The 10818-nt window shown below is 45.0% G+C and overlaps 1 protein-coding gene across 3 annotated transcripts in view; it reads left to right on the top strand.

Moving 5' to 3' along the window:
* EZR (ezrin) overlaps nucleotides 1–10086 on the top strand; it is a 33894-nt gene extending 23808 nt beyond the window's left edge. For all 3 annotated transcript variants that reach the window (XM_026044401.1, XM_026044402.1, XM_026044403.1), the window contains 7 exons: nucleotides 1947–2043; nucleotides 5055–5218; nucleotides 6266–6396; nucleotides 7040–7200; nucleotides 7463–7555; nucleotides 8432–8683; nucleotides 9339–10086. In XM_026044401.1, coding sequence (XP_025900186.1) covers nucleotides 1947–2043; nucleotides 5055–5218; nucleotides 6266–6396; nucleotides 7040–7200; nucleotides 7463–7555; nucleotides 8432–8683; nucleotides 9339–9503 — 1063 coding nt within the window. In that variant the 3' untranslated portion in view covers nucleotides 9504–10086. The remainder of the gene's footprint in view (nucleotides 1–1946; nucleotides 2044–5054; nucleotides 5219–6265; nucleotides 6397–7039; nucleotides 7201–7462; nucleotides 7556–8431; nucleotides 8684–9338) is intronic.
* The last annotated feature ends 732 nt before the right edge of the window (nucleotides 10087–10818 follow it).

Below are 10818 nucleotides of genomic sequence, written 5' to 3'. Positions count from 1 at the left end.
TGTCCTTCTGTCCTTCTGTCCTTCTGTCCTTCTGTCCTTCTGTCCTTCTGTCCTTCTGTCCTTCTGTCCTTCTGTCCTTCTGTCCTTCTGTCCTTTTCTGAATTTGTAACAGAATCTTTGTAACACAAAATGGGGGAAATCCCCTCTGTCTTTGCGTGCAGAAACACTCAAATGCAACTCAAATATCAACTGTAACTCTGGAGCTTTTTTTGAGATGGCAGAGAGAAATGTGTGGGTTTTTTGTTTTCTTTTTTTCCTTCTGCAATGTTAATATGTGCTGTCACCGAGAAAACAAGGAGTGTCACTTGAAAGAAAGGTAGTTTCGCTCATGTAATACCTCAGTCCTGAATGACTAGTCTTGCTATGTAACCAAGGTCACACAAACAGGTTTTTCGAGCTGCAAAATGAAGGCAGAATATAGCCCTTGACTCTAAAGAACTATCAAGAGCATTTGCAAACTGAATATAGCACTGGAATAAACTACATGTTTCTACCATCCCCCTTGCTGCTATACAATTAGGTCCTTGGGGTAGATGTGGGGACTAGCAAAACAGTGATATATACCCCACCTGTGGTTTGTATGAGCAAAACCTAGGGGCTGGTGAGAAAGCAAATATTTCGTTGCTGAAAACTGAGGAAAGTGAGACTATGCTATAGGTGAGCAAGCCTCTGTACGGGGTGAATATCAGTAATCTGATATTCAGATTTAATCTGCAGTAGAAATGTGAATCTCATAGTGGTCATGAGGTGTTGGTTGTCTCCCACTGTATTATGTGGGTTGAAGCTCTTAAACGAGCTAGAGGACACTGGCACAATTACTTWATCTTAGTTTAATCAAGCCATTTTCTTCTTTACATTCTTACATTATTATTGTATTACATTCTTAGTATTCCACACACTTTGCACAATCATGAAGCTGAGTTACAGGTCAGGGAGTAGTAAATTTTGAGGAGGAGATGTTCTGTTCCTGAAGTGTTTTTCTTGTTTGTCTGTTTGTTTGTTTAATGTTTGGGCCCAACAAAATCATGCTAGACAATAGCTTTTTGTCTTTGAAGATTAGGCAAATTCCTCCAAAATTTCAGGCTTTATTCCTTAACTATTGAGCTCTGTAGAAATTATTGTTAAAGAGTTCTAGTGATTCACTAGAATTAATGATTGTGATTAATTCACAAGAATTAATCTTTAATTCTTGAAGTGCTAAGCATTAAATACTTGTATCTTCAAGCTGTTTGCCAGGAGTAGTTGTCAGTATTCTGAGCGTGTCGGGGAAACTATTGATGGGGTCAGACTTTTTCTTATGCTAGATGCAGAATGCTGATACCTTCATTTTCACCTTATTGCTTTGCTCTAACAAGATAGCTTACTCTTATATATTAAAGACATAATTTTTAATTGTTAGRTGCTATCTCTAGAGCACCTCTGCTAGCACCTCCCTTGATAAGAGAAAAATAATGTGAGCTTAAACATAAAATGAAATATTGGAAGTGGGTAGGTTAAAAAAAAATGTTACAGTGAAATTCTACAAGCCCTTCAATTTGTTGCAGACCTGGGCAGGTACCTGAAAGGTGAAATACTGGAATAGCTGGGAAACATCTGATGAATAACTTGGTGCTTTTTATATGCTTGAATCTGAAGAAATTAAAAAAGAAAAGATACACTTGAATGATTAGTGAGGCTTATTTTTGAACAACCCCCCAGCCTGAACTCTGAAGCAGTGAGGAAGAGCTCAGAGCCTGAACCTTGCCTCTGTTGCGGGGGGGTTTTCCCGTGGAAGCGGATTGTGTGGCAGAGCTCGTCATAAGATCAGTGTGTGAAGTTCTGCTTTGAGGCTGGTGGGATGGGCTGGAAGGGCAGTTTACATGCAAGGAAAGAGCTAGGATCTTTGTGTTTTGGAAGCAAGGTGGAATAATWGTAGCAATGCTTAAAAATACTTTGTTTCCTTCCAGGTTGACACCAAAGATTGGTTTCCCTTGGAGTGAAATCAGGAACATCTCTTTCAATGACAAGAAGTTTGTCATAAAGCCTATTGACAAGAAAGCTCCTGTAAGTAGATCCAGAATGAGTTCTTAGTTGCTGTGTAGGAACTGCTGATCGTGTTTCCTTGCAAACTGCAGTCATCTCTGAAGTCAACCACAGATACGCTGGATGCGAAACGAGCCTCAGTATTTAGAGCACATTTAGAGCTCTCTCTTTTTCTGTTCAGTATAGATAAAGAGCTTACAGTGTACATAGTATGTTTCCTGGAGAAAGTCATAGCTAATTTTATAGTTAAATCTGAGAATTCTTCACAGATTTTGCAAGTCTTTGATGTAGTCACATTACACTGTGAGACCACTTCTRTCTGTTTCCTTGAGTGCACTGAAGTTGATGAGTAGCTTCTTAATTAAAAAACAAAATGCATGCAAATGCTACTGCAAAACTACATGGACACTTGCAGTATCCCTTCTTCATGCTCCTTATTCTCTTCCATCCTGCTGAAACTTTGCAGGAGAAAATTAAGAAAGAACCATGGTGTTTATTGACCTTCTCATACTTGGTAAATGGCAGACATATGACTTCTGTAAATAACTTAAATGTAGCTACTTGTGAATGTGGCTTTTCAGTACTTAAAAACATATCTTTTCAGAGTTGTTTCAGTGAAAAATTGGCAACTTATTTAAAGCTGTTGAGAATTGTAAGTGGAGTAGCTGGTGTAGATGTATTTCATTCTATCAGTCTTCTCAACCATCCCAATAGTTTCAGAAAGGCCATGAGTTTTGTTTGTGTTCTTGGTCTCCTTTTTGCCCCCCTAGTACATGGCCTTGGTGCATAAATACAGCCTGCAGAAATACGAAGTGCCTTGGCTTTGGTAAAGGGTGATGGCTCWTGAATCTTTTTAACCAAAAAAGAAAAACATCTTCACAGTAATTGAAAAGATGTGCTGCAGAACTCCTGGTGAGGCATCCTTCCCTCCAGATAGCAGCCTGGCTTTTGTAGGGCTGGTTTTCTTTTTGTAATGCTGTATAAATAACAAAACACCAGGCAAATAGGAAGCTCATCTGTGCCGGGGCTGGACTGCTCAGTAGGAGAGCCCCGCTGTGATTACGGGCACATCGCACACGGTACAAAATATTGACCATATTGAGTATGGTGTGTGGACCATAGCTCTGCATCCACGCCCCAACAGTAAAGCTGGCCCGGTTTGAAATGAAGCCTTTCAAGAGGCTGAGCCACAAAGATGTTAGCACTGAAAACCTCRGCTGCCTTTCAGTCCTTTGTGGGCACGTTGCGCTTGTCTCTCTGGGTGGTGTTATGATTAAAGCAATGTATGGAAGAGAAGAATTCATCTGGACACTCAATTTTAGCATCCAGGAAGTTGTCTGGACCATTTCATATGCGTGCCTTGTCTTCAGAAAAGGCAAGCACTAACTCAATACATTGTAGATRTGGGATTGAAGTTACCCTTTAATTTGGAGGATTCTCCATGTCAGTGTTTAAATGGACATTAGTTTAATGGGTAGAGTCCTTGCTTGGAATAAACGCTGTAATTTTTAGGCCTGGCTGCCCACGACCTTCAACATCTTCAGCATGTGATCCTCAGKGCTCCCAGTCACGCCGCAGCGGCGGGAGGCTGGGAATGAGGAAATGCAGGGAATACTTTTGTGTTCCCTTGTGAACGCCTCGTCCCYTGGTTACAGCGTTCAAGGTCAAACACAGGCACCTTCCACAGCTCCAGCTTTTGCTTTCATTGAGGTGAATGTTGCTTGGAGATAGGACCCATTCTTTACAATGTACACAAACTGTTTTTAAAAATAGTTGTCAGAAGCAGGAGGGCTGATGGACAGCGCACAGCCCCAGCTGACTCCGGCCTTGAGCAGCTCGGGTGCCTCCGGCAGGATTGCTGGGCRGGGGAAGCACAGCACAGCTTGGCTGGCTGCATCTTTTGAAACTGGTATGTGAATAAGTCAAGAAAAATAGATTGAAGAGAACCTGTTGTTATCAGTCAAGTTATGCTGAAATTAATAGAGCCTGGAGCGTTTTTCATTGTTTCTGGTGTAACAACTCCGAGTTTTTCCAGAGATAGCTACAGCCTGTGCTTTTGAACCCGGGCCTATAGTTGATGCTGCCATAGCAAAGTGTGCAGCCCTCATAGGCCCCACTTCAGTTCTTCTCCTTGCTCTCAGTGAGAGCAATTCGAAGCAAAGGAAATTATTCTTCTGGTGATATTGCCCATTGCCCATCCCTCCCATCCTTCCAGTGTCCAGAAAAACAGCACAGAAATGCAGAGCCTGTTCCTTGTGAAAGCTCAGCTGGCGCTGTGAGCTCTAAATAGCTGCGAAGTCTTGAGGAATCAGGCAGGTGAAGTGTGGCCCTCTGCCCACCTCTCTTGGTGGGTTTCCTTCTGGAAGAGCCAGTCCGATATAAATGCTGAAAAAGAGTGTTCATAACACAGGTGATAAGGAATGTGGGCTGTTCTGTTTGCAGAAACTTTCAAAACCSTCAGGTTTCAGTGCTGCTTGTAACCTAATCAGTTTGAGGGGTTGGTTTGTTTTGTTTTTACTTATTTGATGGTGTTGTAACAGCTTTGTCAACTTCATTAAGTAATGCAATGGAGAGGAAAGAATAATACTGGAGGGTATTTCTGCGTGGTGGGGACTTCACCTTTCCCTGAAATGGGCACAGATGATGCTTTGAATACTTGACTCCAATATCCTACTCTGTTATTTTATCAATCTGTTTCTGCTCTTCCAGGCAGAAAACTGAGCAAACCTGAAAAGTCCAAACTGCTTATTCACATGCTGTCTTAGTGCTAGAGATAHACCAGGTGCCCCGATGGTCAACTGCCAGCCCAGAACATTGTGTAACAGTTTCAAACTCCAGGATACTCCCCTAAACAGAGATATTTATGAGGTTCTAGCTGATACTGGCAATTCCTGCACTAAATTTAAATACCCGGTGTATGTCTTAGTCATAGCGAGGTTGGTGGTGAGATGACATGTCTGCAGTCAGTTGGCAGAAGAGAAAGTGTGTAGACTGCTGTGCCTGACAGACTGTCTGTGCTCTCTGTCTTCTAGGATTTTGTGTTTTATGCCCCTCGTCTGAGAATAAACAAGAGGATCCTGCAGCTCTGCATGGGCAACCATGAGCTGTATATGCGGCGCAGGAAGCCAGACACCATCGAGGTGCAACAGATGAAAGCCCAAGCCCGGGAGGAGAAGCACCAGAAGCAACTGGAAAGGTGGGCGTGAATACAGACAGCAGGGGCAGCAGGGCAGGGGGAACGATGCAAAACTGCCAGGGCTCAGCAGAGAGCTGCACCCGCGGGCAGCAGGAGGCAACGTAACGTGAGTTTCACCCACACACACCCCCAGAATCACAGAATGGTTGAGGTTGGAAGGGACCTCTAGGGATCYTCTAGCCCAACCCCCCTGCTCCAGCAGGGACACCCAGAGCACAGGGCACAGGGTGGCATCCGGTTAAGGCTGAGAGCTGTCCCGCTTCAAGCCGGGCTTAGGCTGGCCCTCAGCTCCAGCTGTCAGGGAGGTGACTCGGGAGTGGCACCGCTGAGTCGGGCTTGCCTGTGCCCCAGGTGTGCCCCAGGTGTCTCCTCCGTGTTGGGGAGACCGCAGGGGAACGCACAGAGGGCTGTCTCATGCGGGGAGGTCACCTAGGGAGGGTTTTCTCCCACTTGTTTGTTAGGACGTGGCTTGTGTGTTGGACCGTGGCATGGCTGGGAGTAAGGGGAAAGCTTCACAGGGAGCACGTGTGTACAGTGTGAAATGGGAAGAGAGGGCTGAGACACCTCTGGGAAGCGAGGGAAAGGGATGCATGAGTCCTGTGGACTTTAACCACTCTCTCTGGGTTCTTTATGATCAGGAATCATGCYGCCTTTCTCCTGTGTTTATGACTTGTTCTTTATTCCTTAGTGCTCTTGCTTTTATAGCTGCTTGATCTCCCCAAGATAGCAGTAACAAAACAACTTTCCTCTTTAGCACACTACACAGTCCTGTTTTTTTGTATCTGCCTCTAGTAGTTATTTGGTGTTTTTAATTTCTGAGGCAGGCAACAAAATACAATACAGGGCATCCAAAATTCAACAAAAATCCCGAAGCGTTCAGTAACAGCCTATATGTATTTCTCTTTTATAGCAAGTTATATTCCCTTATTTTGCCACAGTCTCATAGTTGCTTCCCACTGAACTGCCTAGAGAAGTGTCCAGCCAGCTTGCTTGCCTCGCTGTAGCTTAGCTCTGACAATAACCTTGCGTGTGAAATCTGCTTAACAGGCAACAACTAGAAAATGAAAAGAAGAAGAGGGAAACAATTGAGAGGGAGAAGGAGCAAATGCTGAGGGAGAAGGAGGAGCTGCTCTTGAGGCTGCAAGAGTAYGAAGTGAAGACTCAGAAGGCAGAGAAAGGTAAAGTACCCGTGCTGGCTGCCATGCACACTGTGCTCTGCAGAAGGGCTGCTTGGGGCGCTGCCCACGCTGAGCCCGAGTAGCTGCCTGCGTGGCTGGGACAGGACCGGCTCCCCGCGCGGCCCGGGCAGCCCCTGCCCAGCAGCGCAGACGCCGAGCGCTCGTGCAAAACCCGCTGCTCTGCCGCGGGCCGCGGCAGGGACCCGGCTGCGCTGCCCTGCCGCTGGAGCGGGCCTCGGGCGGCCTCCCAGGGCAGCGAGCGGCCGGGCTCAGCTCTTCTGTGCTCTTTGCTTGACTCCTGGTAAGGAAAGGAGTTTGGGACCAGGCTTTTCCAGCAAAACTGAAGGTTCTAATGCCCATATTGAGCAGATTGGAGACATCTGTTACTTACAGTAAACTGTCAATTAGGGGCAACAGAAACATGTTGATGTCACACACACTTAGTGTGATTATTTTGTAGAAGATTTGATTGTAAAATGCAGCTGACTTTGAATTCAGGTAGTTGATGTATCCTGCAATGCTGCTTTGAGGTACATGGTTATGGGGCTGGGGTTGGGCACTTGATGTTCCCTTAGTGGCCGTCTGTAGTTCCTTCATTTTGGTCAGACCTGTGGACTGACAACATTGAACCGTCTCTTCCCAGAGCTCTCGGATCAGATCCAAAGAGCTATTGAGCTGGAGGAGGAGAGGCAACGAGCCCAGGCGGAAGCAGAACGCTTGGAAGCCGATCGTTTTGCTGCTCTGCAGGCCAAGGAAGAGCTGGAAAGACAGGCTATTGACCAGATAAAGAGCCAGGAACAGCTGGTAAGACCCAGTCATTTTGAGGCTAAGACACATTCCAGGTCATTACTATTCCCTCTGAACAAGGCAAAGCCAGGAAACCAATGCAGTAGTGCTGTGTGACAGCGTCATTCTAGCGCTGGTTTCTGTCACAAGCAATGTGCTTTTCATTCTTGATTTCCTGTTTAGTCTGTATCACGGTGGAGTGTAACACTTGACACTTTTCTCAGTCAAAAAATAGTTTTTTTTCAGGAGTCCTTATAATTCCAGTTTTGTTATTCAACAGGCTACAGAGCTCGCAGAGTATACAGCAAAGATTGCGCTCCTGGAAGAGGCAAGGAAGCGTAAGGAGACTGAAGTTGAAGAGTGGCAGCTCAGAGTGAGTATCTTTGCCTTGCAAAGTTGTGCTGAAGTTCCGCATTTCAGCCTGCTGTGGTGTTTAGCCTGACAGAGCTCTGTTGAACATGTGGGGAGAAACATCCTTAGCACAGCAGAAAAGGGTGGAGTTATGTGATGAATTTGTGGGATGTCTCCAGAACAGCCTTCCTCCAACAAGCCTGATGTTTAGTCCAAATTCAAAATGGAAGCATGTAAAAAAAAACCAGTGGTTTAATCATTTTCTTGGAAAAGGAAATGCTGCAAGGGCAGCCACACCACAGGTACAACAGGCTTGAGTGTGCGCACTAGTGTCAATGACCTGCTGGGTCTGGAGAGCTGAATGATTTCTGCAGTAAAACCATTTAAATGAAAATTCTGCAAAACTGAGTAGTGCTTGGTCCCAGGGTCTTGGCAGCTGCAGACCGAATCGGAGGTGGAATCACCAGGCAGGCAAGGAGCCTGACATCCTAACACGTAATTTCATTCCAAATGGCAACTCAGGAAAAGTTCTTGCTCTGTTGAACTTGTATTTACGACATACAACTGTTCAAATGGAGAACAGAACAAAGACAAATGTAACTTCTTACAAAACTATTTATAGACTATATTGTATTGGAGGAAGACTGATTGCTTAGCTCCCCTGCACAGCACACAGTGCCACCTATTTCTAGGTGCCGCCTATGCCTAGCAAGGAACTGGTCTGGTAAGAAAATAGGAATGTAATGAAATGCAGTCTCTGTTGGCTGCAGAGAGTGATGACGACTTCATTTCGTCCATTTGCTCACAGAAGGCAGAACYGTGAATATAAGGGTCAAAGCATTTGTTAAGCTGAGATAGGCCAGGAACACATTAAAATATTTTTGTCTTTTTTCCATAGGCTAAGGAGGCCCAGGATGACCTGGTGAAGACAAAGGAGGAGCTACAGTTGGTCATGACAGCTCCGCCTCCGCCACCCCTGCCTGTCTATGAGCCTGTGAACTACCACGTCCACGATAACTTGCACGACGAAGGCTCCGAGTACTCTGCCTACAGTGCAGAGTTTTCCAGCGAGGGCATCCGGGATGACCGCAATGAGGAGAAACGCATTACGGAAGCAGAGAAGAACGAACGCGTGCAGAGGCAGCTGAGGGTAAGGAAGTGTTTGGAGAGGAGGGGAAGCAATAAAGCAAATCCAGCCTCTTTTCACTGGTGGCCAGCGATAGGACTAGAGGAACTGTCCACAAATTGACGCCCCAAAAGTTCCACAGGAACTTGAGGAAAAATTTCCTAACAGTGAGGGTGGCAGAGCCCTGGAMCAGGCTGCCCAGCAAGGTTGTGGAGTCTCCTTCTCTGGAGATGTTCCAAACCCGCTTGGACGCAGCCCTGTGCCAYGTGCTGTAGGTGACTCTGCGTGTGCAGGGGGGCTGGACCGGATGACCTCTGGAGGTCCCTTCCAACCTTAAGCGTTCTGTGATTCTATGATTCTTTRAAATTGTGCCTGGAAAATGGATTATTTAAGCACTTGACTAAACAGACTGAGCGTGATCGTTTCCCTTCCTTTTCAGTTTCTGTAAGGCACCCTGAATCAATGGCAATGCACATAACGATTGCTCTCGCTGTTCAGACTTCAGGCATGGTGAATGTTTCTTGTACCTCAGTGCTTACAGACAGCAGATGTTGCATCTGTGTCCCTATCTGTCCAGCAGCCTACGGGCTGCCACATCTCACCAAAAGTTCTGCTTTCACGAGTTGCAAAGCTTCTCATGTCTAAACGTAGTCAAGATCCTCTCTTTTTAACATTGCAGACGCTGACAGATGAGCTGGCCCAGGCTAGAGATGAAAACAAGAGGACCCACAATGACATTATCCACTCGGAGAACATGCGGCAGGGCCGCGACAAGTACAAGACACTGCGGCAGATCCGGCAAGGCAACACCAAGCAGCGAATTGATGAGTTTGAGGCCATGTAATACCTTCTTACAGCAAGGCAGGACTGTGGGGAAGGCAGATCTTAAGGCTGTGTTCTTGTTTGGGGGGGGGTTGCTTTCTTGTGTCTTTTGTTTTTCTTGAGCAGGGGTCACTGTACGATATATTTATCAACTGTTCTCTAAATGCAGAGGCTTTTGACTCTCCTCTTTATCTCCTACCATCTCCTAAATGCGGTGTGGTTAAAAAATTGCCATTCCACTGATTTTGGCAACCCCTGCTTAGTGCCAAAAGGCCTTATGTTGCATCACCCTTTAAGCAAGGCAAAGGCTGGTAGGCCGTGCTTCTAGTCAAAGATACATGTCCTGTGGCAGGTCCTGGATTCAGTTGGTCTAAAAATAAGCAATTGTGGATGAATATTGTGCCATATGTCTTTTGTTGCTTTTTTTGTTTGTTTTGGTTTTAGTTAGAGCACGAAGACTGTTGAGAAGATAGACTGTAGAACTCGGGCTCTGCACGCACCTCTGTGCATACACACGCGGGTGCCCGCAGCCCCTGTTTGTTGTGTTTGTTTTTCCTCCCTCTCCTTCCCCCTGCACCTCCAAAAAAAGACAACCGACAACACCTGGGAGCTGGTTCACTTAGAAGTGAGGCTGTTTGGTTGCTCCTGTCAGCAGGAGAGGTTCTGCAGTGACGGCTCAGAAACGTGGCATGGGAATTCTCTTGGCTACCCTCCTTGCACAACAACTAGGCAAAGGCTTTGCTGGAATCTAATACACTACCGTGTTTACATTCCAGCTTCAATACTGATCAGTTTTAGTGTAGTATTTATATATATATATATATATATATATAAAAACAGGTAATACATGGATTGTAATACTAGTTTAAAAGGGAGAATGTTTTGCTCTGTATATTTTGTTACTTTTCAGATTTTTACAGATGCAAGTCTTACTAAATGCCTAGACAACACCGTAGTCTGATGTACTGCAATAGCAGTATAACTGATTATTTACTATAAAGCATTATTTGTAAAGATCATTTTTGTACTTAGTGAAATTGTGATATGTACACATGATCCAATATATACAATTTTACTGCACCTATTTTTCTAACAAATTTTCTAATTTTTTAAGTGTTTGATTTAAAGTTTCAGACTCCAAACATGAAGGGACTGTTTGTTTATATCACAGTTGTATTCTCTCTGTTAGAGAGCATTTCTGTGATCACTCCTTCCCCACTAATATCCCCTTTTCTTTGAAAATCTGTTAGAAAGTGAGATACAGTATGTTGTCAGCTCTTCCATTTACAACATCCATGCTGCTTTGTACTCGAGTTAAATCTTATTGTGTGTGGGTT

Source organism: Nothoprocta perdicaria, unplaced genomic scaffold (assembly GCF_003342845.1).
Source record: "Nothoprocta perdicaria isolate Ctin4 unplaced genomic scaffold, notPer1 scaffold_36, whole genome shotgun sequence".
Classification (NCBI taxonomy): domain Eukaryota; kingdom Metazoa; phylum Chordata; class Aves; order Tinamiformes; family Tinamidae; genus Nothoprocta; species Nothoprocta perdicaria.
This window is presented reverse-complemented; position numbering and strand designations above follow the sequence as displayed.